This window comes from Mastigoproctus giganteus, chromosome 11, assembly GCF_048544385.1.
Source record: "Mastigoproctus giganteus isolate SK-2022 chromosome 11, ASM4854438v1, whole genome shotgun sequence".
In the NCBI taxonomy this organism is placed as follows: domain Eukaryota; kingdom Metazoa; phylum Arthropoda; class Arachnida; order Uropygi; family Thelyphonidae; genus Mastigoproctus; species Mastigoproctus giganteus.
In genome coordinates, this window is record NC_143585.1 from 36,945,370 (window position 1) to 36,972,095 (window position 26,726).

The 26,726-nt window shown below is 37.0% G+C and overlaps 1 protein-coding gene across 1 annotated transcript in view; it reads left to right on the forward strand.

Annotated features, from left to right (window-relative positions):
- The window catches only part of Srp72 (signal recognition particle 72), a 110,764-nt gene that overhangs the window by 68,401 nt on the left and 15,637 nt on the right, over positions 1 to 26,726 (forward strand). The window contains exons 13-16 of the mRNA XM_090384190.1: positions 16,005 to 16,108; positions 17,846 to 17,923; positions 20,878 to 21,071; positions 26,441 to 26,554. Coding sequence (XP_090240316.1) covers positions 16,005 to 16,108; positions 17,846 to 17,923; positions 20,878 to 21,071; positions 26,441 to 26,554 — 490 coding nt within the window. The remainder of the gene's footprint in view (positions 1 to 16,004; positions 16,109 to 17,845; positions 17,924 to 20,877; positions 21,072 to 26,440; positions 26,555 to 26,726) is intronic.

A 26,726-nucleotide genomic window follows, 5' to 3' on the forward strand; every position in this document is an offset into this window, starting at 1 on the left:
CCTGTTGTCCAAATTTTTCTCAGTATGAGCCTTAGAACTCGCTCCAGAGCCCTCTGCATAGGGATACTTTAATTTTAACAACCCATACTTCAAAAATATCCTGCACTACAATTTATAATATATAGAATTATAAGCAACAAATTATAAATATATAAGTATTATATACACTGGTGTTCAAAGAAAGTGCATCACCCCTTAAAATTGTAATTGTCATCCGAATAACATAAGTATATGGCAATATTTCTTACAGATTGCATCAGATAAGATTGACATGCATAAGTGGTGACTTAATATTGCATCAGCTGTTACTTTCAGCTATATAAGCACGCTATGCAAGAGTTGCAGTCATTCCTTTCTTGTGTCAGGATGGTGAGTTATGTGCAATTTACGCCACGAAGAAAGAGTGCTATTGTCGCTTTACATGAGGAAGGATGTTCTTCCCATCATATTGCTTATAGAGTGTCTCGTAATCAGTCGACAGTGAGTAGATTTCTTTCCAAACTCAAGAATACTGGCTCTGCTGATAGGAAAAAAGGAACCAGATGCAAACGAGTCTCTACACTAAAACAGAACCTTGTTTTGAAGTGCTTATGCCTTAAAAACCGTAAAGCTTCTTCTTCATCCTAGCTGAAAAGAGGATGGGAAGAACATACAGGAGTGGTAACAAGTGCAGTAACAGTCAGAAGATGCCTCTTCAAAAATGGACTTGTAGCCCGTTGTCCTAAGAAGAAGCCCCTCCTCACACAAACAAATGATTCGCAGACAAACTTTAATACTAAAACAATTATATAGTATCTGTGTAAATACATCATAGTTAACCCATAAATTTGAACTACGTAAGTAGTGTTGAAGGCATTGTTTTAATTGTATCTCATATTGTGGTTGCCTTCACAATGAGATAACGGTATTGCACTACTTCAAATAAATAAGTCTTCTATTGTAGAGAAGACTACTGTTATTTATTTTCAGAGGATACCACCACCCAGACGATCGTTTCGAAGCTAGTGGGCTTCATCATCAGTGGGCGGGCATGTACCTTGGTAATGCAACATGCCATCACGGTTGTGAAGTTATATCCACAATATGAGAGATGCCAAAGGGTGTTGGTAAAAGGCATCTCTCATATTGTGGATATAGCTTCGCAAACCGTGATGGCATGTTATGTTACCAGGGTACCTGCCCAGTAATGATGATGATGCCTACTAGCTTCAAAACGATAGTCTGGGTGGTGGTGTCCTCTGAAAATAAATAACAGTAGTCCTCTCTACTAGAGAAGCGTTATTTATTTGAAGTAGTGCAATACTGCTATTTAATAGCGGTATTGCACTACTTCAAATTTATGGGTTAACTATGGTGTATTTACACTGATGCTATATAGTTAATTACCAAAACCAATAAGAATTATGCCTTGTGCATTTCGTTTTCAAATTAAACTTAAAACAATAAACTGAAGCAAACTGAGGCCTTTTGATAACATTTCAGCATAATTGTCGTGTTTACCAAAACTGTTGTATAAAGGTTGTAAATGCTCATTTTGGAATATTTTGAGAGCACCTGTCAAATATTACTTAGCTTTGCCTTAATTATTAATAAATATCTTTTGTTTATATTTCTATTTGTGATGCTAGTCATTAATGTAACATACCATCATGAAAAAGGGTTAGAAATGTGAAATTCCTAGGTGATGCACTTTCTTTGAACACCAGTGTATGTATTGTATCTATACGAGGGGTTTCCGAAAAGTAAGATAACACATTTTTTCTCTCGATGATGTTGAATGATACGAAGTTGAAATTACACACTAAGAAATAAGTGAACATGCACTACTCCACAAAGTCTCCAGTTTTATTGATGCACTTGTTCCAACGATGGATCAGTTTATCAATACCAGTACTGAAGAAGTCTGTGCCCACATGCAGTAACTAACATCGCACTGCCTGATGAACTTCCTTATCTGTGGTGAAATGCTTTCCTGAAAGGTGTTTTTTCAAATGGAAATCTGAAGGTGCTAAGCCTGGATTGTAGGGGGGGATGTGACAGAATTTCCCAACGATTACAACACAACCATTCATGAGTGGTGTGGGCAGTGTGTGGAATTGCATTGTCATGCAACAAAATCACATTTGCATTGAATGTTGTCTTTCAGTTTTTCCACCGTTGCACAGTAAAGCTGTGCATTGATTGTTCCTCCCTTTGGCAAGAAATCCACCAACAGAATGCCTTGGCAATCCCAGAACACTGTGGCCATGACTTTTTTAGACACGGGAATAGTTTTTAATTTTTTGCGCACATGAGATTATGGATGTTTTCAGGTCATGGAGTCTTGTTTGCTCTCTGGGGTAAAGTGATGAACCCACGTTTTGTCTGCTGTGAGTAAGAAAATTCTCTCCTTTGTTGTTATATTACAACAGGTTCTCCAGACACATCCCCATGCTTTTTGCTTTTTCCTCCTCTGACAATTGTCGGGGCACCCAGTGGCAGCACATCTTTTGAAAGCCAGGGACATCGTGAACAGTCGACTTACTCACGTTCACTTGTGCAATGTCACGCAGTTTCACTCGCCTTTTTTCAAGAACGAAGCCCTTAATGCACGAAATGTTTTCTTCTGTCTTGCTTGATAAAGGCCTGCCCATCCGATGTCAATCTTCAATGTCAACACAGCGTGCTTTAAATTCAGTGCACCAAAAACACACCTGCTTCTTTGTCATCACATTTTCACCATACACAGCAACCTGTTCACGATGAATGTCACTTGGTGAAGACCCTTTTGCTTGCAAAAAACGAATAACTTCATGAACACCTGTTTTGGACCACACTCGACTGTAGCTGCCATTTTGCAACTGGAATCTGCTGTGAGGCAACAGCACCACAACACTGCACTGCGGTCTTTTTGAATGTTATTAACGAGTCTATCTGTCCACTGCGTTTCATCTCATTCCATTTCACCATTATTAAGGAAAAAAATGTGTTACCTTACTTTTCGGAAACCCCTCATATATACAGTGAAACTTCTAACGGACACCTCTCGTTAACGGACATCTCTCTACAACGGACATTTTCAAATTCTTCAACTCACCTCCATTGGTTTTAACGTGTTTTCAGCTTCTGTCTAGCGGACATTCTCTGTAACGGACGCGGACAGGCAATCTGCACTGTTTCATTTAGATTAGCACTTAATTTGATCTCCCCATAATGGACAGCGGGCGAGCTCGTGGCCCTTTTTTTAGGAACTTTTCTTCCACGTATTGCCACAATCGTGTGTTTATTTTCTATTTCCGATTCTCTGAATTTTATCAAGGTTTACGTTGCAGTTCTAAACCCTTTTTCAAGAATTTTAAGGCACGTGTAAAACTTCTGATGAATTCGGTGTGTGTGTAGGGGGGGGATATGGTCGGCCTTTCGTCTTTTCAGTTTCAGTTTTCAGTTTTGTTCAGTGTCGTGTGAAGTGCACAATGTCTTCTCGTAAACATTTAACTTTAAAAGATAAAGTCGAACTCATTAATGCGTATGATCGGCAAAAAAATAGTGTTCGCAATCTCGCTGCAAAATTCAAAATCGGGAAGACGCAGGTAAGCAACATCCTAAAGGAAAAATGAACTGCTCGAACAATTTTGGCAACAAGTAAATGATCAGGTTCAAAAATCATTCCCGAAAACTGTTGGACTTCAAATTGACAGTGTTACATATGAGTGGTTTTGTTGCGCACGTGCTAAAAAAATTCCCATTAATGGGCCTATTATTAGGGAAAAGGCTTTGGAGGTTGCAAAATCTATGGGAGTAAATGAGTTCAAAGCTTCTGTGGGATGGCTAGACAAGTTCAAAACTCGGCATAAAATTTCTTGGAAAACTGTAAGTGGTGAAGGTGGATCTGTTGATACTGGGGTTGTAACAGAGTGGACCGTCAAATTGGAAGATTTATGTCGTGATTTTGAAGCTAAGGATATTTACAACTGTGACGAAACAGCGTTGTTTTTTAAAGCTCTTCCTGAAAAAACAATGAGTCTAAAAAACGAAAAGTGCCAGGGCGGAAAAATTTCTAAGGAATGCTTGACTGTACTATTGTGTACAAATATGCTGGAAGACTTTGAACAACCTCTTGTTATAGGAAAACCACAAAATCCTCATTGTTTCAAGGGCATAAAGTTGACTCTTTTGAATGTTGACTGGAAGTCTAATAAAAAAAAAAGCGTGGATGACACGAGATATCATGAGCAAATGGATAAGTCACTTTAACCAAAACATGATTCGTCAAAACAGAAAAATTATTCTTTTCATGGATAATGCTGCATCTCACCCGCACATTGAATTGTCCAACATTCAAATCGTTTTTCTGCCACCAAACACATCTGCAGAGTGTCAGCCCTTGGATCAAGGGATAATAAAAAAATTTTAAACTTCACTACAGAAAATGTGTTTTAAGACATCTCATTGCGCCGACCGGGCTAGCCGAGTGGGTAAAGTACCTACCCGGCAACCCAAAGGTCGCGGGTTCGATTCCCGCCTCGGGCTTGGATCAAAGTACTGCAAAAACCTTGGGAGGTGCAATATGGCCACAGAAGCCGATGCGCCAACAACTACCAAATCAAAAAAAAAAAAAAAAACATCTCATTGCAAACATGAACGATGTAACATGTGCGCGTGACCTTGCAAAGAAAATCAGCATCCTAGATGCGATTCAATGGATTTCCTCTTCAGTAAACGCAATTAGAACTGTCGTGAACTGTTTTGTAAAGTCTGGCTTCTCAAACGCAAAAATTGAAGTTGTGAACAGCAATGTGGAGCACCAAGAAGAACAAGAACTTCAACATCTATTGATAATGTACAATACTTCAGCTACAAGTGACCCTGGCTACAAAGATATAGACTCGAACTTCACTACAGAAGATGGTGCTCTAGATATCAACGACATTATCATCGATATTTTATATTTTTCAAGAAGTTCCTCATGAGGATGAAGAAATGGAAGGAGGTCATTCTGTCGAAGAAAATATTAACGACAAACCACCGATGAAAATAGAAGAAGCGCTCATACAAATCAATCGTTTAAAAATGTTTTTCGCCGCTGAAGAAGATACTGAAGGACTTTCGATGGTTTCTTCACTCCAAACAAATGTTAAAAACAAAATTATCAGCCGGAAGAAGGTGCAGAAGAAAATAAGTGATTACTGTATGTATTTTTCTTAAGATAAAGTCATAATATGCATAGTACGATTGTATGTATACTATTTACAAAAATATTGTGCAAAATCTGTATATAATTTAATTTAATATTAAACGTTTAACGATTTTACTTCATCTCTTGTGTATGTAATTGTATATTATTTACAAAAATATTGTTCAAAATCTGTATATATTTTAATTTAATTTTACATTAAACGTTTAACGATTTTTCTTTCTTTCTTTCTTTTTTTTTTTTCTCCCTCAGACTTCTTGTTAGCGGACACTTCTCTCTAACGGACACATTTTCATTCCCCATGGCTGTCCGTTAAAGGGAAGTTTCACTGTGTGTGTATATATATATATATATATATATATATATGTATGTACACCCCCCCCTCCCCCCATACTTCTCCTTCAACCCATGCACAGTACTAAGTACTATAGGTTTTGATACCTTTCGTGTTTTGGGTTTTCATAAAAAAAAAAAAAAATATATATATATATAAATAAACTGCCCTGCAAAATACAGTACAATAAAAACCTCCAACACACACACACACACTTATTACCATTTTAATAGTTTCAAAACTGATCATGCCAGCACTGTATCACTCAACACGTTCATATACGGTACTTTAAGATATTCTATTAATCACCTAACTACCCTACCATTAATATCCAGAGACCACTGGATATGGATGGGGAAACAGGTCCTATGCATGCAACACATCACAGAACCTGCTATAAATATGCATGCTGGGCTTTGAACAGGCAATTGAAAAAGTGGGCATGCAAGATGACACGTTCAACAGAATTACCTCAACAGCTCAACAGAATTGATCACCTCAACAGAATTGATCACCTCAACAAGTGGCACCTCAGTAGCCAGGTGGGCAGGAGCAGCAGTGCGTAGCACACGCTTCTTGATTAGACTGGGGGTTCGAGCCCATGACCACCAAATACGGAGGATGCGGAAAGGTCAGGAAATGACCACTGCATATCCTCGGAGCAATATGGCCTTAGTTGCTAATGCTCCCAAAAACCTAACAACATCACCTCAACAAATGCTAGATGCCTATTAACATGGTGTAAGGAGCGTGTAAAGAACTCATAAGATTATTTATCTTGTCTTCGTATGAAATAACAAGGATACGAAGACAACATAAATAATCTTATGAGTTCTTTTAATATTATTATTATTATTAGCCATATGATGCAAGGAAGCTTGAGGCTTATGCTGCACCAACCAAAAAAAAAAAAAATTGAGTTACCCTGAGAGAGAGAGAGAGAGGGGGGGGGAGGAATCACCAAGAAAGAGAAGAATGATGATATCCAGCTCAGGACCCTGGGTGTGTCAAGCCCATACCCACCAGACGTGAGCCCCTGGGGTACTATAAATTTTCTTAACTTTACGTTAACAAGGATCAACGATGACATACACTTTAAAATATACTGCAAACCTACTAATACAGGAAAATTTTTGCATTATTCGAGCTACCACCCTTTTTCATATAAAAGGAGTATTATCTTTAACCAATTTTATAATTTGTACATATAGTTCTACACAAGAAACTCTCAATGACGAACTTGGGGAACTTACAACACGATTTTTAAACAGGGAATATGCACTAGGTATAATTAGGAACATTCAGCAACAGGCAAAACAAAAATCCGAATCGATTCCTTAGTAAGAACCTATACATAAATATTTTATTAAAGTTCCTTATGTAGTCTATAACATTGTTTGTGGGGAATGCAACTTCTTTTACATTGGTTCTACCCAAAATTATCTTTCGATGTGTTTACAACAACATCAAGCATCTGTGAGGGCAAAAAGGACAGGTGCACCTGAACTTTCATGTCATCCAGGAGAACCATGTTTTTCTTTTTAACGAGGCTAAAGTAATTAATACACAAAATGAATACATAAAACTGTTAATACCTGAAACACTTGAAACGAAACTAAACTGTAATTCTATAAATGTGTGGAGACCATACACTATTTCGGACTCATGGGCTTTTATGCTCATGGGCTTTTATGCGCAAGGGTGAATAGCGCGATTTACATTAGTTAATGAAAATAATCTTGTTACGGTGCACTAACTTTAAAGTATAAGAGAGTGGATATTGTTTAAATTATCACTTTACTTCTTGTGAGCACGGTTCATAACCGAAATACCTTTTCATGTATAAAGAAGTGTAGTCCAAAATATTTTAATACAGTTTTTAATAGTTTTTAGTATAGTTTGACAATTGTCTTCTGTTTCTAGCCCCTTGACGTGGGCACCTGTACGTGGTGAGGGGACCTCCCAGTGATGCTGCTGGACTTCCAGACTAGCATCACTGGGATCCAACGCCCACAGCTCAGGTTCCAGGCTTACATCAATGGAATCCGGCGTGTTTGCCGTGCGCTGCGACCCGTGGAAATTCGGAAAGGGGGATCCTGGTGGTTGAGGGGCCCAGCTTCAATACACCACTTTGGCCCCTGCTTCGACAAGACGGCCGGGCCTTCCAGGACCACCCGTCTAGTAGGTTCGCCTGCGAGGGTCAACCGTGTCAATGCCACGTCCCTACCCTCATGGTCCGAGGGACAGGATTCAGGCTGGCGGCGGTGCGGGTATAGTGTCTGGGTAGCCCTGGCGTCCCACTCCCGAGCGCATTTATTGCATGCCAGGTAGTGGGCGTCCCTTTGGGCTCCGTGGTGGGTGGGGAGCCCGGGCACTGAACCACTTAGAAAACTGCATGAATCCTGATAAACTAATTTCTTCTGGGGCCCCAACCCGGTCCCTAACTGAAAATTTTACCGTAGACCAAGAGAACGTCACTTCTGCAAAAAGACAGAAAAAAGGAGGTTATATCAGGTCCTACACCTCGGTTCCTGATAATTCACTCAACTAGTGAGAAGCCCGTAGGAAAAATGTCACCCTTCTTTATCCAGAAGGGTTTGGAAGGGTTGGCAGGCTCTCCTAAGTCTGTCAAACGGCTTCGTTCGGGTGACATACTTGTAGAAACCAGAAGTGATATACACTCAGAACAGCTCCTCCGTGCTACATCTATCGGGGGAATGCCTGTCACTATAACCCCCCACAAGACACTGAACTCATCCCGTGGTGTCATTGCGGAATGGGATCTGATGGATGTAACTGAAGAAGAGATCTGTTCAGAGTTAAAACCACAGGGAGTGACAGCTGTTAAACGTATATCCATGCGTAGGGATGGAAAATTAGTTCCTACTAGAAATATCATATTAACATTCAATTCACCAACTTTTCCTCATGAAATCAAAGCTGGCTATATTAATTGCCAAGTGCGTCCGTATGTCCCAAATCCGTTACGGTGCTTCAAGTGCCAGAAATACGGACACTCACAGATGGCTTGTCGTGGAACCCTTGTATGCGCTCGGTGTGGCGCAAAGGACCACGAAACAACATCATGTTCAGCTGCAAAACCAACCTGCATTAACTGCCAAGAAGAACACCCGGCATACTCAAGGGCATGCCAGAGGTGGAAACAAGAGAAAGAAATCCAGCGACTTAAGGCAGAGCTGAACATATCTTATTAAGAGGCAAGAAAAACGGTGAAACCTATAAATGTAAATAAACCAACCTACGCTCAGAAGGTAGCAGGGAAATGTTCCATCGGAACTCAGACCGAAATGACCATACCACCAAAAGAGTCATTCACTCCCATTGCTCGCTACCTGTTAAGTTCAATAAAACCCGCACAAAAGGACCAATCAGCTGCCACTCCAATATCTGTACCTCCTAGTGCCCCACCTGTTAGAAAATCAGTTTCTGAACAAAAGAATAAAAAATCAGACGTACATCCTAGTTCTCAGGAAAAAATGGATGTGGAGCAGAAGGAGGTACAAGAAGAAGCAGTCTTGGAACTCTTTACTGAGGAGGATATGGACACGGGGCAGCGTCCATACTTCCCCAGGAAGGATAAATCTAAGAATGACAAAAGTAAGCCCTCAGCACCTCGGAAGCCGCCTGAAGGAACCACCAAGCCAAAATAATGGCTAAATTCCTACAATGGAATTGTCGTGGATTCCGGCAAAATGCAGAAGACATCAAGGCACTCCTGCAAAAGCACAAACCATCCTGCTTTTGCATACAGGAGACTTACCTAAGGGCAAATGATGACCCCAGGATGCATAACGTTACTGTCATTCGCAAGGATAGAACTGGGGATGGTCTCGCTCATGGAGGAGTCGCAATCCTTGTGGGCAACCATACCCCCTTTCAGCAATTGCAACTTACTACCAGCATAGAGGCAGTAGCAATTCGAATAACAGTGGGGTTTTTACTAACCGTTTGCTCTATATATTTGCCACCTGGTACTGACATCTGCCAGAAAGACCTTGATGATCTCTTAATGCAGTTGCCTCCCCCTTTCTTACTTTTTGGGGACTTTAATGGACATAACACCCTGTGGGGTAGTGCTAGCATTAATAGAAGGGGACGAGTCATAGAGCGTATGCTCATTGACAATGACCTCTGCCTTCTTAATGTGGGAACAAACACCTTTTTCCACATGCCTACCCGTACGTTTTCTGCCATTGATCTCTCTATCGGCTCGCCTTCTCTTCTCTCGTCACTTACCTGGGAGGTAGAAGGGAACCTGTATGGAAGTGATCACTTCCCCGTGATAACCACCTTAATTACTGGGAGACTTTGTCTTCCTGTCAGGTTACCGCGGTGGAAGTTTGATCAAGCTGATTGGAGTGCCTTTCAACACCTGGCAAAATTTGACAACTCTGCAGCTAGTCAGGAGCCTATAAACGATGCAGTTACGTACATAACAGAAAATATTGTCCATGCAGCTGCAACTACAATTCCAAAAACATCCACCTGGTTTTGGAAAGGTTTCCTCCCTTTCCAAAACCATGGTGGAATCCAGAATGCACAGCAGCTAAAAAGGCTCAAAACAAGGCTTGGGGGATATTTCGAAGATATCCTACCACAGTCAACCTACTAGCTTTTAAACGTGCCCGAGCCAAAGCACGCTACATCCGCCGTCAGAGTCAAAGGGAATCGTGGATCCGTTTCACATCATCCATTACCCAGACGACCAGCACTAAGGTGGTCTGGGAAAAAATCCGGAAAATGAAGGGAAAATACACAGCATACCCCTCATCGGTCCTTGAATATAATGGATGTACTATTGCAGACTCTACTGCAATAGCCAATGCTCTTGGGGAAACATTTTCTAACATCTCTTCAACATCATCTTACTCCCCAGAGTTTCTGGTCTTAAAGCACAACATTGAAAAACAGGCCCTTAAATTCACATCGAAGGGTTCCCACCCATACAATGGGCCATTTAATATCAATGAGCTGAAGACAGCACTGGCCTGTACAAAGGCTACAGCTGCTGGACCAGACAACATCCATTATGAAATGATCAAACATCTTTCACCAGAATCCATGGACCATGTGCTCCTCCTGTACAACAGAATCTTCCTTGAAGAGCATTTTCCGGATACCTGGCGCAAGGCAACTGTTCTTGCTTTTGCTAAGCCAGGAAAGGATCCTATATGTCCAAAAAACTATCGTCCCATTGCTCTGACCAGCTGTCTGTGCAAAATATTGGAGAGAATGGTCAATGCTCGTCTCTTATGGTATTTAGAATCGAACGACCTTCTCTCCCGCTTTCAGTGCGGCTTCCGAAGAAACAGGTCCACACTGGACCACTTAATTAGACTGGAAACATCTATTCGAGATGCTTTCCTAAAAAGAGAACATCTGGTGTCCATCTTCTTTGACATGGAAAAAGTGTATGACACAACTTGGAGATTTGGTATTTTAAAAGACCTTTACAACCTCGGTCTAAGAGGCCACCTTCCAATTTTTATTAAAAATTTTTTATCCTGCCGCTATTTCCAAGTTCGTGTAGGATCCTCCCTCTCGCGGCCCTTTTGCCAAGAGGAGGGGGTACCACAAGGATCTGTCTTAAGTGTCACGCTTTTTGCCATTAAAATAAACTCTATTTCTGAACAACTTCCTCCAACTATAAACAGTGCACTCTACGTCGATGACTTCAGTATATTTGCTCAATCATGCAATATGAGGGTTATTGAGAGACAACTGCAAAAAGCTATTGACCGTGTTAACATCTGGGCCACGGCCAATGGTTTCAGGTTCTCACTGGAGAAGACCGTTTGCGTCCATTTTTGTCGCAAACGTAACCTCCACCCTGAGCCTGAATTACGACTTGGACAAAGCACCATTCCAGTAGTATCAGAGGCGAAATTCCTGGGACTCATTTTTGACAAAAAGCTGACATTTGTCCAACACATTCGTCAGCTTCGCACAAAGTGCACGAGAGGGCTTAACATCCTCCACTCTCTCTCTTCTACCTCTTGGGGTGCAGACCGATGCACTCTCCTACGTCTGTACCGCGCACTTGTACGTTCAAAATTAGATTATGGGTCTCAGGTATATGCATCTGCCAGAAATAGCGCTGTTCGTTGGCTTGACCCCATCCATCATCAAGCCATTCGTATTGCTACTGGTGCATTCAGAACATCACCTGTCCAAAGTCTGTATGTCGAAGCAAATGAACCATCCTTATCGCTTCGACGAATGCAGTTGTCTCTACAATATGCCTTCAAGCTGAAGTCGCTGCCAGATCATCCCACGTGGACATCCGTTTTCGAGCCACGATGGGAAAATCTCTACAACACACGACAGACCACTAATCGCCCATTCGGCATTCGTGTCCAAGAGCTACTCAGTGAGCTTAACATCTCGGTAGACAAGATCGCTCGATCACCGAAGGAGCCCCTTCCACCCTGGCATGCACAAACACCAGCATGTGACTTCTCGCTCAAGATTGCGACGAAGTCTAATACTCCGCCTTCTGTCTACCTGCAGCTCTATTTACAACACCGTGCAGAACATTCTGACTTCTTGCCAGTTTACACAGACGGCTCGAAGTCAGAATCGTATGTGGGATCTGCTGCTGTCTTTCCAAATAATACCATATCAGAGCAGATACCCCTTGACTGCAGCATTTATACTGCAGAGCTGCATGCCATAGAGTTAGCTCTAGATCACATAAGAAAACACCGTTACCAACGGTGTATTATATATGCCGATTCAGTGAGTGCACTACAGGCTTTATCAGCGATGTCACACATTAACCATCCAACCCTGTCCCGAATTCAGCAGATAATATACAATCTCTATGGAAGTGGATTCGATATCCGCTTCTGCTGGATCCCCAGTCACATCGGGATTAGAGGAAATGATTTGGCTGACATTGCAGCCAAATCGGCAGCCCTGACGGATAATCTTGACCTGTTGGTCCCCTATACAGACTACAGGCAAGTGATCCGTAGTAACCTACAATCTCAGTGGCAAGATTCGTGGCATCGACTGATTACTACAAACAAACTATGTCGAATTAAGCCTGTGATCCATCCATGGCGGTCCAGCTCACGCAGGGATCGCAAAGAGGAAGTTGTTCTTGCTCGGCTCCGCATAGGACACTGTCATGTTACACACTCCTTTTTGCTGAGGGCTGATGACCCTCCTATGTGCGAGCAATGCGACACCGTTTTATCCGTCCAACACATTTTATGCGATTGTACCAATTTTAGAAATGCTCGTTTTAGCGCTTTTACCCATCTGACTGAGCCATATACACTCAGTCAGATTTTAAATGACAACGACAACGTGTCAGCAGTTTTTAAATTTTTAAAATCGATCAATATATATACACTCATATGAAATATACAATTTGCTTTTATGTATTGATATGTCTGTATATATATATATATATATATATATATATATACACATGCAACTTTAGACGAAGTAACCTTTTTTAAAACTAACAAGTCTAATCTTTTTTTGAATTTTATTCTTTCCATGGCGCATTATAACCTTGCTGTTTTTGCGCCACAAAAATCCAAATCAATCAATCAATCAATCTGTTTCTAGTCTATCATTGCTGATGGGTTTAGTTTGGGATAGATTGATGTGCATTGGCTACGCTTTGTAGCAGTAAGTAGATAATGGGAATTGAAGACAAGATTAGTTTTATAAAAACCGCATAATTTTACAATCTTAATAAGGATATTTTTGCGTGATAAACTTAGATCTATTATATTATATTAACTGGATCATTTTGATGTGAGCGTTGGGTGAAGAAGAAATTTCCTACAAAAAAGTATGATAATCTAACTTATATTTAAAGTAGGAAGAATTGGGCTTCATTGCTGTTATATTTTGAAATCTTAGATTAATAAATACATATTTTATAAATACATATTTAGATTAATAAATACATATTTTATAAATACATATTTAGATTAATAAATACATATTTTATAAATACATATTTAGATAAATATATGTATATGTACAATACACAGTATACAATATGATTTTGATTAAATTTAATTAATATTGTATAAATTACAAAACTCCTACCTGATTATATACAATCCCAGCTATTCAGTCTCATTCAAATTATATTGCTAATGTAAAATTTGTAAACTAGGATCCTAAAATTTAACCTCAATACAGTCCAAAGCATTTTGATTCCACCTCAAGGGCACACAGAAAATTGCTTTTATATATTATAACCAGTATTTTCTGTTCCCTTGACTCCCTAGAACAAGAGCACATTTACTTTGGAGCAAAGACTATCATTCATGGATCCAGTCCAATAGATGTCAGTAAACATTACAACATCCAGATACCGGTAGTTCTCGACTTTACAAGTTAATTCGTTCCTAGCGCATGCTCGTAAAGCGAAAACTAGTAAAGCGGGAATTTATTTCCCATAGACATAATGTTAAAAATAGGGGTTATGTTATCAACAATGAAATTAGTTAGCTAATTAGTTTGTTTAAACAATAATTGATTTATCCAAAGAAATGAAAACGTAGCCTGTAAAATCAAGCAAATTATAATAATAGAGAAATTATTTATGACTTACAAATGTTAAAGAATGTTTACTCTTCATCATCATCATCGACTAAATGCACACTCTTTGATCACTCATTATTGGCTCAGCATGCATTGGTTTGTTGCACAAGGAGTCATCTTCAGATATGCTTCAAGAGGCATTTGTTTCCAAGATAATCTTCTCTTTTCTTTATAAATTTCAATGGCATGCATAAGCATTTTTTAACGGAACACACAAGTTGCAACTAACACAATTTGGGCGGAGTAACAAGTTTACGAAGCTTTAAAAAAAGAGGAATGAAGGTAAGATTCTAAAAATTTATTTGTTTTTTATAAGATTAAAGAATTCAGTAAAGGGAAAACACATTTCACCATAATAACATAAAAACCCACACAATTCCAGCTATCGGTATTTTTGCAAATGCGATAACATTGAGTTTACCACCCGTTTATAATTGCTTGCAGTAACAGAAAAGCCCAATAAACCGGAAAGTGCAAATTGTTTTTGTTTTATGGTCGTGACTTCCAGAAATGTGCTTTAGAAAAATATCACAAAGCCATTCAAAATTGGTTCTTATAACATATGATGATGAAAGTGTAGTGCACTTAATGATTTGAATTGGTAACTAATGCAATTTAAACTATAAAAACGACCTTTTAGGGAGTTATATAGCGAAAATTTGAACTTCCAGGTCATGGAATGAATTACCAAAAAACGTGTTATGGGTTCACATTACGATATTTTCGCGATACAATGGTAACGGATTAATATCGTAAAGCAGGGTACACTTGTATTGTATAGCTACGCGTGTGGTTTGAAATGCGGTATTTATGAATGTTTAACATCCATTTTTTGCAATTAATGTTCATATTTTGTTGATACTTGAAAAAAAAAAAAAAAAAACTCGTAAAGCGAGAACTGCCTGTATAGCCTTCCATGTAACCCTACATATTTTGATCTGAAGAGGAGGAATATGGAACCAACCATGAGACATTATTGAAAGGAATGTTTCAGAATTTGGTCATGTTTTAATTAATTTGAGAACCTAGTCTGCAGTTAATTAATAATATATCAATTCGTTCTTTATTGTTTATTACAGAAATTAAAATTTTGTGTGGTTCAGGTTAAATTTTTTGAAATGTCTAGGCTAATTGTTTCATAGTTTCCCAGCATGTGTAGTAGAATCAAAAAGTTTTGTAACTTGAAACAGCTATTGGAAGATGTAGTACCTGTGTGCATCTTCATGTCTTGTGCATATGGGAACAAGTATGGATACATATAGATTGACTTAGATGTGCACTCAATCAGTTTATGAAGGCTGAGAAAGGAGATGTGAGTGTATATACTTTTATTGTCAGGGGGAATCCATCATATAAGGCTTTTTGTTGCTGTTTCTAACAAAATACTGTGTCTGTTTTTTACAGCTACCCAACTCATTAGATCTAGTCTGTTCTGCATGTTCCACAAAATGCAACAGCTGCTAAGGATTATAAGTTCATTGGCAGAAAATGTGGAACACGTTATGATGGGGGACATAACATGTTCCACCTTTTTACTGGTGAAGGTGGAACACATTATGGCAGGGGGAAACTGAGGAGGTTGCAGGAAAAGGCCTTGTATGACTATCTCTAACATCGGTATTTCTGCTGGCAGAAGTGTGTGCGTGTGTGTGTGTGTGTGTGCGCATGTGTGTGTGTGCGCGCGCACGCAGAACGCATCACTTTGACAGCAGCAAACAGTAAAACTCCTCATCACGAAGGTGTAATTTTCAATTTCTGACATAAATTTTGGAATTTGACTGTTTTATATATATAGATTGTGATATTTCTACATGATATCACATGATATTTTCATGTGAGTATAAATAAATTAAAGTTTAGATGGCTTCTTGAAGTTTAAATTTGTTTATTTGTTGTAACTAGCATACCAGTCCAGAACTGGGTATTCTTGTGAGAGAAAGTGCAAGGATTTATTTAAAGAATGGGAAACATGAAGATGCATCAATGCTTTTAGAAGAACTTAGGAGGTTAGTGTTTAAAAACTCTAATATACTATCAAAATTGAAATTTTAAAAACTTAAAATATATGAAAAAAAATACACAATTACTTTACAATTAAAATGATTAAAACAACTGAATGTGCAACCAGTAGCAAGTAACTTTTTCAGTCTGAATTAACTTACAAATGACAAGCCACTTAAGGTATGTCAGCAGAATACATCAGGACATGTGTGATCTGATGCAATTGTATAAGTGATATTCATATCAGTCAAAAAAAAAAAAAAAAAAACCAATTAACACAAGAACAACTTCAAACTTTGCAATTAGATATGAAGTTTCTAGTGACCCCCTCAAAATCTCCCATTATACAAATAGCTGAAGAAATAGAAAGCAACCTTAGGTAATATCCTGGAAAAAATTGCAATTTAAATTAGACATAAAAGCATACCAGGGTCCTAGCTATACAGAGACAATGAAAATGCATTGCCAGTGCTGGTGTCATTTGCATTCCATTCTATTCAAGGGGTTCTCAGCAAATAGCCAGAATACTTGAGCAGTATAATATTCAATGCAAACAATTATCAGGTAGAAATTTACAGGTTATATCCTCCCCCAAATTAAACTTCCCAGAAATGTTCACAAATGGAGCTATATATAAAATTAGTTGTTTAGAATGTAATGCAAGCTATGTCAGTAAAGCAAAAGCATCTCAGAGTTTGATTGGGGAAACTATGTTGATGTAATAGGTGCTTCAGTTTGGCTCTTGCTGAACATGCTTAGCAACAATGGTGTCGTGTAAACTCCTCCCATTCAGCAATTACCATCAGGTATGAAAATGACAAATAATGTCGTTGTTGGGTGCAAGTTATACATATGCACCATGAGAGATATTTAATAAACAGAGACAGGGAAAAACATACTCATCCTTCTTTGAATCCCTCATACTGCTTTGCTGTAAAGCTAGGTGTGAACCTGAAAGAGAGATAGAAAAAATAAAATAGTCATGTTGAAATAGGATAATGAGGATGGTGAAAGCGTCAGTCATACAATTTGTATGTCAAAAGCTATCACTTGTATTTTCAGTAACTAATTAAAATTAACTTGTTTTAATTGTATAAAAATCTTGTATTTTATTCATATATTTTAAGTTTTTAAAATTTTAATTGTACAGCTTGTCTTTTATATTTTTGGACTTTATTTTTACAATTTTATGTAAATGTGATTGGCATATTAAAGAGTTTTTAAATACAGTTGGTTGGAGTGAGATATAATTAATGAACCAGAAATGCAGCTAACATAACTTTCTTAGTAAGGCACCTGAATAATGCACAAGATATGAATAAATATTTGACAGTGCTTAATTAAATTTCTCCCCTCTTTTTTGTTTCCCCCGCTTTTTTTGTTTTCTTTTATTACTTCATTTTTCAAAAGAATATTTTTTATTTCATTGTTTATGTTATGAAAGTATGGAATTAGCCTGTTTTTATATATTTTTAAAATGTTTTGTTTCCTGTAGATTTTGCCTCCTTGTCATTTTGAATGAAGATAATTATTTCTCTGATTAATTGGAATTATTTTAAGAGTGGACAAAACAATTCCAAGCTAAAAAGTATTGTTAATATTATCGGAGAATGCAAAAGCTTTAATCTTGAATTAATTGATTGTCTTTAATTGCCTGTATATCATACTTCCTTCATCACTAATAAACAGAGCAAAAGTCAAGTTTTGTTAAAATTAGTGATACCTAATATTTGTTTTTCCAGATCCAATCCACATGACCCAAAAACTTTAGCACAGCTTATATCTGCTTATTCTCAATTTGATCCTAAGAAGGCTAAAGAGTATCCTTTAATGGTTCATTTATCAGTGAAATCTTAATTTGATTATAATTATAGTTAGAATTGGTGGTTTACTAGGAGCAAACCCTGTAGGCTCAATTGAAAAATTTGACTTTTGGGCCCCTATTAGTTTCATTTTATCATTTCAGTATAAGAGTTTTGGGGCATTTAGAGTGCTCCCTTTGACTGTGGCCCTGGTGGACTGCAGTGGTTTGCTACACATACCTCTGATTACAATCAAGATATATAGCTTAAAGTTGGGCATTTAAATAGCTGAGTAGAACTCCACTTCGTAGAGTGGAGTTCTACTTCTATTTAAATAACACTTCAAAATCCATGAGAAAAACCATCAGTTATGAATTAATGGATAGAAAGACTTAGAGGACTAAACTGGAATACTTTTTAGAAGTGACTTGAATTGTTATCCAGATATTTAATTTAAAATAGGCCTGATTATCATATGCTGATACATCAGTATTTAGCCATTTTACATTCAGATTATCCCCCCCTCAGTTAAAATCAGATTAATTTATTTTTAATAGATTATCCATCTATGATGTGTGGAGTAAACAGCTCTACCTTCAGAATTGAATTTGAAGCTAATCTTCATTAGTCAAATGGTCTAGCGTGTACCAATAACAATCAAAAAAACACGAAAAAATTCAACTAAGAGTATGACTGGAAAGAGCTGACATGAGAAGCTGACAAAAGATTAAAAGAATCATGCAGTCTCACAGATTGTCCATAGTTGATTAAATGACATTGCAGTACAAAAATGATGTACAAAGGCCTATATCAGAATGTGAAGTGAGTAAACCCTGTCACAGATAGGTGAGGGTTTAATCAGATCACCTCACTGAGTGCCATTCTTGTCAGCTAGAAACAAACAGCTGTTAGTTCACTGAGCACAGAAACTTCAAATTACTTCAAAACACCTCAAATTTCCAATACTGAAAAGCCTTTTTCCAATTCCTTTTTTCCAAAGAAATGGATAAAGGTTGTCATCTTGCTGAGAGCAAGACCAAAGTACGGTGACAACAGCAAGAATCAATGGACTTGCTATACCAGGTGTCTTCACTACAAGCCAGAGCTAAAAGTGTGGGGAGCATTTTCATGTCTCACATTGGGTCAAGGTGGAATGAGTTTCATGCAGGGATCTGCCACCATCCAATCTGGAACAACTGCAAAATGTGATTGAGTTTTCATGGTTAACATCTGTGTAACAGAGATTCTGGCCCATGAATAGAAAATTTCATGGAATCATGGAATCTGTGCCCCATGGCCTCATGGAGACTTGAGGCTGTTTTTAAGACTAATGGAGGTGCAACTTATATTAGGTTGATATACCTAATAAACTGACCATTCAGTTTAGGTATAGGCTTTTTTTGAACTGTGCAAAGAGGAAGCTACATTTTGGTAGCAAACCATTTTCATTCAGGGAGCTCCAGCAATAACATGACTAACATGACTGTAGAAATACATTAAGCAATGTCTACTTTATGCAAAAAATTGTACCTGTTATCTTCAAAAAATTGTACCTGTTATCTTCAAAAAATTGTACCTGTTATTGTGTCACAGCATCTGTTTGTGGCTTCTCATTGCTGGATCCAACAAAGCAGAAATGCTGAAAGTGACATGCTGCTCCTCCAGTACATAGTTGTCTCTTCACGCAGTTCTCATAAAGCCTTTCTATAGCACACTGCATTGTACATAAACTTAGCCAAAATGCATTGCATTCTCAAACCTTGTGTTAAAATTTATTGGTGTACCCCATAAGAAATACCAGTTTCGCTAGCAACTTCACAAGTAGTTAAACATTGATTGCCCCTAATCAGATCATGAACACATGCAATTGAATTATTAAGGGTTTGAACTTGAAGGGTGGCCGAAGCAAGGATCATCTTCAACAGACAAGTGGCCATCTTTATGCTGAAAAGTCTTCTAACAATACATGCCATCTGAAAAAGCTGTTTTTAACATTTTACCAATTTCAGTTGCACTTTTACCTAATTTGAAACAAAATTTGATGCAAGTTTTGCTGCTCAGTAAAATAATTCATTTTAAAATGCAATGAAAGATATTCAATAACCTGCTATTTAATGTGTGCTAATTCAGACTGACTGCAGATAAATGAGTGGTTTGTGCATTAATGTCTGGATGAATTTCCAAATGTTGAAACAAGTTGCAACTTGCTGTGAAGCCACAGTTTCAAGATATGAAGTTAGTCCCCTCAATTTTTATACTCCAAAGTGCTTAATTTTTTTCTTTTGTATCTCTTTCCTGCAGTTATTTTTTTGATGTAGCGATGAACAGATATTTGATTCTTCCAAGTTGCCTTCCTCTGCTCAGAATATAACTTTTTCTTGCTCTCACAGCTAGCACAGTGCTTATGATTACTTCTGCCATACCATCTTGAAAATTCTTGCACATTGATCCCATGATAACAGGGTCATTTTTATGAATTTTTTTTTTGTGTCATGGTTCAGTTATTTATTCTCAAATGAGGATTGCATGGTCTCTCTTCCCCAGAAAGTTTTTTTTTTTTTTTTTTGCATCAAACGTGATTGTAGTTCCTATTTTGACATTTGTAGATTGTATTATTCTTATTGTTCTGGCTTCCATGTAATATATTGGCTGCATCACATCATCTGAAAGAAAATTTTAGGTTTAAAGCCTGTCATTGACTCATATAAGTTGCTAAAGTTTCCCTGGGCCAAGTTCACAGACCATGGGCACTGATGAATGTTTTTCCCCAAGTTTTTCTTCCTGCAAACCAGCCTTTGAACATAATTAATCCATAGTCACAAAAAAACCTAAGCCTAATTGCTTGTAAGAACCTAATCCTTATTATCACTTACTTATTTCTGGGACTAGTAATATTTGATATTTTCACATAAATTAAATATTCTGCTTAATTTTATTAATTCCTGTTAAGTGTTGCCTTAATGGTTGTTCAGAGTTAGTAAAGAACTTCCTTCTGTTGAAAACCTCTCAGAACTTGTTGATACTGATAACTTAGAAGCGACTAGTTGGTCTTTGGGCTCAAAATATGTAAAGAAGGCAGCTAAAACAGAAGCATCACCTATTACCCAACCTGAATCAGGTGATGGACTCTTAGAAAAAAGGAAAAAGAAGAAGAAAAAGAAGAAAGGTATGAAGAAAAATGTTTTTGTCTTAATAGTCAGTTGTTCATTTTAATGTGTGATAAAAATGATCGTTATAAAATTGGTACAGATTTAATATATGACATTTTTAATGTCTGTGTGTTTCTAGTAAAAAAATTTAAAATTTTTTTTAAACCCAGATAGGATTTAATTTATAATTTGGTTTGTGTTAAATTTGACTTGGACTTTTTTTTTTTTTTTTTTAAATCATATAATTTATGTATTTTGTTAATTGTTTGGTTATTGTAACACTCTGTGTCAGTACAAAATAGAATAACATCTGCACATGTTTCTAGTTCAGTGGAACAACACATTATTACCAAGTTTCTCTCTAAGGATGGTATGAAAGGGCCTGAAATTTATTAAGAAGCCTTGAGCACCATGTAGGGAATCTTGCCTGTCACAGCCTTCAAATATTTGAATAGTGCAAATCATTCAAGGCGAATTTCAAACGTATGGGAAACAAAGTGTAGAAAGCAAGGCCAGCAAATTCAGTAAATGGTGTGACAAGTGCACAAGTTGATTAACTCATGTGGTGTAACAAAAAAAAGTAACAGTGAGTGAATTGGTTTTGAAACTTAACATCAGTGTTGGTAGGGTTGACATCATAATTCCCAGCAACATTAGATTCAGTAAATTCAATTATGGGTGCCTAAACTGCTGTTGTCAGAGTAAAAGGCATGTGAGTTTCCATTTCATCAGTTCTGAATGTTTTATGATTTTTATACAAAACAGGAAATTGGAAAGATTTTTAAATGCTCTCGGTTTTTTGACTTACCGATAGGAGCATGGACAATCTGTGCGTCCCAGTGACACTTGCACACACTGCAATTGTAACTCACTATTTTCCCATCTCAAAACTTGGTGCCGGCATTTCTCTTTTAGTAGCTAGGATTTTTCTCAGCAATGCTTTCCATAATAAGCCCATCTTATCAACATTATAAACGTTTTCTTTCTTGTAATTTGCTTAACTGAAGTGAACTTACTTTTAGAGGACACCGCTGCTGATTCGTTTTCAGAAAGTTTCCATCCTTGAATGTCTAGTTCACATATACCATGTCTCAGTTTAAAATTTTTCAGCCAACCTCTGCTTGCCTTAAAATCTTCATTACCTCTTAATTTTTGATTAAAATCCAATGATTTTTCATGCAACACTGGTTCACCTAAACTTCGCTTCTGAAGAAATCAAAAAAAATAAAGTGCACTCTCTAAAGCGGCATTTTCAGGTTTCTACATCATCATTTTCCTTCTAGATCCTCATTCACTATCCATAATCGGCACAAATTCTGTTATAGCATTGGAATTTTTCTTGGTGTCGTAAATTGTCGAAGTCCCCACATTAAACTCTTTGGAGATATTTCCTAAATTTTCACCTTTTCTAATTCTATTAATAATTTGTTTTTTGTTGCAATGTTAAAACTAAGTGTTTTCTTTTTGATCACATTTTACTGTAAAAAATTGAGAAAAATAATAAATCGCACAGTTTCGGGCCGATATTATTCTTACCGAATCTGGAGCTAAACTAATCTGAAATTCACTCATGGTTTCCAAGAAAACCCAGTGGTCTCTGTGATATTTTTCTACAGCATATTTCTGAAGGTCACATAGAATTCTAGAGGTCACAACCATAAAACAATAAAAACAATTTGCAGTTTTCGGTTTATTGAGCTCTTTGTTTGTACAATCTGGTATAAACGAGTAGTAAACTCAACCTTTCGCTTATTATAATCAAAATTCAATTTGCAAACATGATCCGGTGCTTACTGTACTACCGTTAATAAAAAAAAAAGAAAGATCAGCCTTTCAAATTATTCTGGATAACCGACATTCTACTGTACCTTACTTTCCAGAACAGAATAATTGAAACATTTCTTTATACTTAAATATTACCTTCTATTTGCTGGCAATGCTTTAATTTTACTTTCTTTAAGGATATCAAATGCAGCATCTGCTTCAGCATTTTCTGTATGTAATGTGCTAATTCATTATTGATTTTAATATAAGGGATTTTACTGTATGCTACATATGTTATTACTAGTGTAGTGATATTGATATTGTAAGACTTCTGTGGAATAATGAATTGTCACATGCTATTCTTGAATTTCAAGTAAGTTTTAATTAATAAAAATATAGTATATCTCAAAAATGTTAGTAAAATAATAAGAGGAGTTTACCTCAATATAGTGCGTAGAACACTTCCGTATGATACCCTCCAAAAATTAAAACGGAAAAAACGAAAAAATCGACAACTTACCGGTACATTAGAGTAAAATATAAATAATTAAATACACATTTAACACAAATCAAATCAATTTAAAACAATTAAAAATCAAATTAACGCAATTAAAAGAATCTAACGAAAATATTCAAAACGATTTTCCTTCCTGAAGCTTCACGACATACGGTCGAAAAGCATTGTCAGCTTCAGGAAGGAAAATCGTTTTGAATATTTTTGTTAGATTCTTTTAATTGCATTAATTTGATTTTTAATTGTTTTAAATTGATTTGATTTGTGTTAAATTGTTTATTTAATTATTTATATTTTACTCTAATGTACCGGTAAGTTGTCGATTTTTTCGTTTTTTCCGTTTTAATTTCTGGAGGGTATCATACGGAAGTGTTCTATGCACTATATTGAGGTAAACTCCTCTTATTATTTTACTAATATTATTATCAACGTAGAACATATTGAGTAGTACAACTCTGATTCATACTATCTCAAAAATGTGTACAAATGTTAGTAAATAAATAAATTCACAAACCTCAGAAACTATTATTATTGGGCTTGTACAGAAACAATAATTGTGGCATGTAGTGAACTAGCACACGTGTTCAAATTGTCCCTTGCTTTTAGGCAAGGGTCAATTCTCTCTCTTTACCCTCTATTCTTTTCTTACAGCTCCATAATAAGGAAAGTCCAGTAATTTGGCTTCTTTTTTTTTTATTATTTTCTAAGCATGAACACAAGTCTTATACTTGTGTCAATGCTTAGAAAATGCTCCATAGGCATTTGACTTCTATGAGATATGTTATTCATTTTTTCACTCGCAATATCATTACTGCCCTCCTTTTTATTATTTCTTTCATTTAATACAGTAGATAAAAAAAATATTCACAATAAACTATAAAAATGCTGTTCATATCGTATTTTAGTTGGTAACGCCAAACTGAAATGGAAATGTGAAATATGATTGTTGTTATTGTTAGCTATAAGATATTTATTTGTGACAGCTTTGCACTCTTATGAAGTAATTATTATTTATACTCATAGGTGACTATATGGGGCCAGAGGAGTATAACTATTGTGATTTGCAGCTTCTAAACATGGTATCCATATTTAGTATTAGTAGTGGCAAATGATGCAAGAAAGCAAGCTTATACAACTTCATTCAAAAGAAAAAGAAGAAAAAACTGCACACATCATTTCTCCATTCTCTCTAATAATTGTCTAACCCTTCCTTAAATTTATTCAAACTGCCCACTTCAACAACACCTGATGGAAGTTATTCCAACAATCAATTACTCTCTAGTTGAAAGGAAATTTTGCACATCTGTCTTGCAACCATCCTTTTTCGATTTAAATTTATAACCCCCTTCTGTATGTGTCATCCAAGAGAAGCAATGAAGCCATCAGCATTTGGTTTACCAAATCCATTTAAAACCTTACTTACTTCAATCAGGTCTCCTCACAAGCAACTAGTTGTCACACACTGCAATGTGTAGGACTCAAGTATTTTGTGGTAAGAATCCCTTTTGTGCCCTTGACTAATCTTACCACAAAAGGGCACTGTTAACACAAAATACTTGAGGTAAGAGTGCCCTTTTGTGCCCTTGACTAATCTTGTTGCTCTCATCTGCATCTGTTCCAGCAGATCTGTACCTTTCCTAAAATGAGACTTCTGATACTGAATATATGGCTTAACCATTGCCTTATACAATGAGATAATCACTTCCTTCCCTACTGGCCAAAGTCTTGTATATAATTGACAGAACTCCCATAAGCTGCAGCTTGTTTGCACTCCCAGAGAACTGCATATCAGTCTGTGCAGTTACTTATTGGTCTTTTTTTGTTCTCTACTACCTTGGGTAGTAACCCCCCCCCCAATTAGTATGTTATTTTGGGATTACTGCCACCCATTTGGAATACCTTGCATTTATCAGTATTAAACCTCACTTACCAATGTGCCTAAGCTATCTAGGTTTTATTGAGTTAGCACATTCTAATTATTGTCATTAACAATAATGAAATTCTTAAGTTCTGCAAATTGCATCTGGAGACTAGGCATGTGTGGGGTGATCCGATTGAGGTATATAATGGTTTGAGCAAGCCAATGCTGATGGGATTCTTCCTCTTGCTCAAATTACACACTTGAGGGGACATAAATTCAAATTGAGGAAAGAGTTGCAGAATAGATGAGCTGGAATTTGCCTTTAGCTATAGCCAGCAAGTGGGTGATTGCTGGAACAAACTTCCATTTGTCGTTGTGGAAGTTGATAGCTTAAATAGGTTCAAGGAAGAACTGGACAAACTTTTGGAGCAAATGGATAGGTGAAATGGGAAGTAATTTTTTTTTTGTTGATGCTGTATAAGCTTGCTTTCTTGCATCATATGCCACTACTAATGCTAACAATCCTGCCCTTTGTATTATTAGCAAGCTTAGACATTAAACTTGATATGCCTTCATCAGTATTGTTAATAAATATTGAAAAAAATTAAGGAGCCTAGGCACTGAATCCTGGAGGATTTCACTAATGATACTAGTAGAGTCCTCCAGAACATTAGTCTAGGAAGGGCAGTGCCCATTAATGACCACTCTGACTTCTGTGACTGGACAACCCCTTTATCCACAGCAGTAACTTACTCCTAAGATCTCAGTGCCCCAGTGTACATTAGGCTTCTGTGTGGAACAATGTCAAAAGCTTTACTGAAATCTAAGTATATGATGTCAAAATTATTTTTGGCATCTAGTTCCTTTGTTGCTACACCATAGCAGCTAATCAGATGGGTCAGTCGTGATCTCTCCTTAGCAAATCTGTGCTGCGATTACCATATAACTGCATTACTTTGTTAACCGTTGGGCCCATTATTTTTCCTCGGGCTTGTAATACTTCACTCTTTGATTCCCCTTTGAGAATAGCAGGGCAAAGCTCTGAGTGTGGGGATCTCCCCTAAACTCAGGGAAGTCAGTTAAAGCAGAATGTCAAATAAGTGAATGTTGAATAGTAATACATTTTAATAGCATGTAATTTAATTATGTTATTAAAATTGTATTTTAATTACATCTTAATAGTAATACATTTTAATAATTTAATATCAAAGTTTCTATTTGTCTCTCTCTCTCTCATTTTTTAATAGCTAAACTGCTCAAAAGCTATGATCCTAATGCAGATCCTGATCCAGAAAGATGGCTGCCAAAAAGAGAAAGGTCTACCTATAAAAAGCGCAAAGATAGAAGAGGAGGTGGCATAGGTGTGTGCTTTTATTTTTTTTGTATCAATACACTACATCAGTGTAGTACTAAATATTTAAATAACTTTTACATATTTCTTTTTAATAGAATTTCATCTGTATCTCAGATTATTGGATCATCACCTGAATCAAGATGTTTACCTTTTCCAAAAATACATGCAACATTAATTCT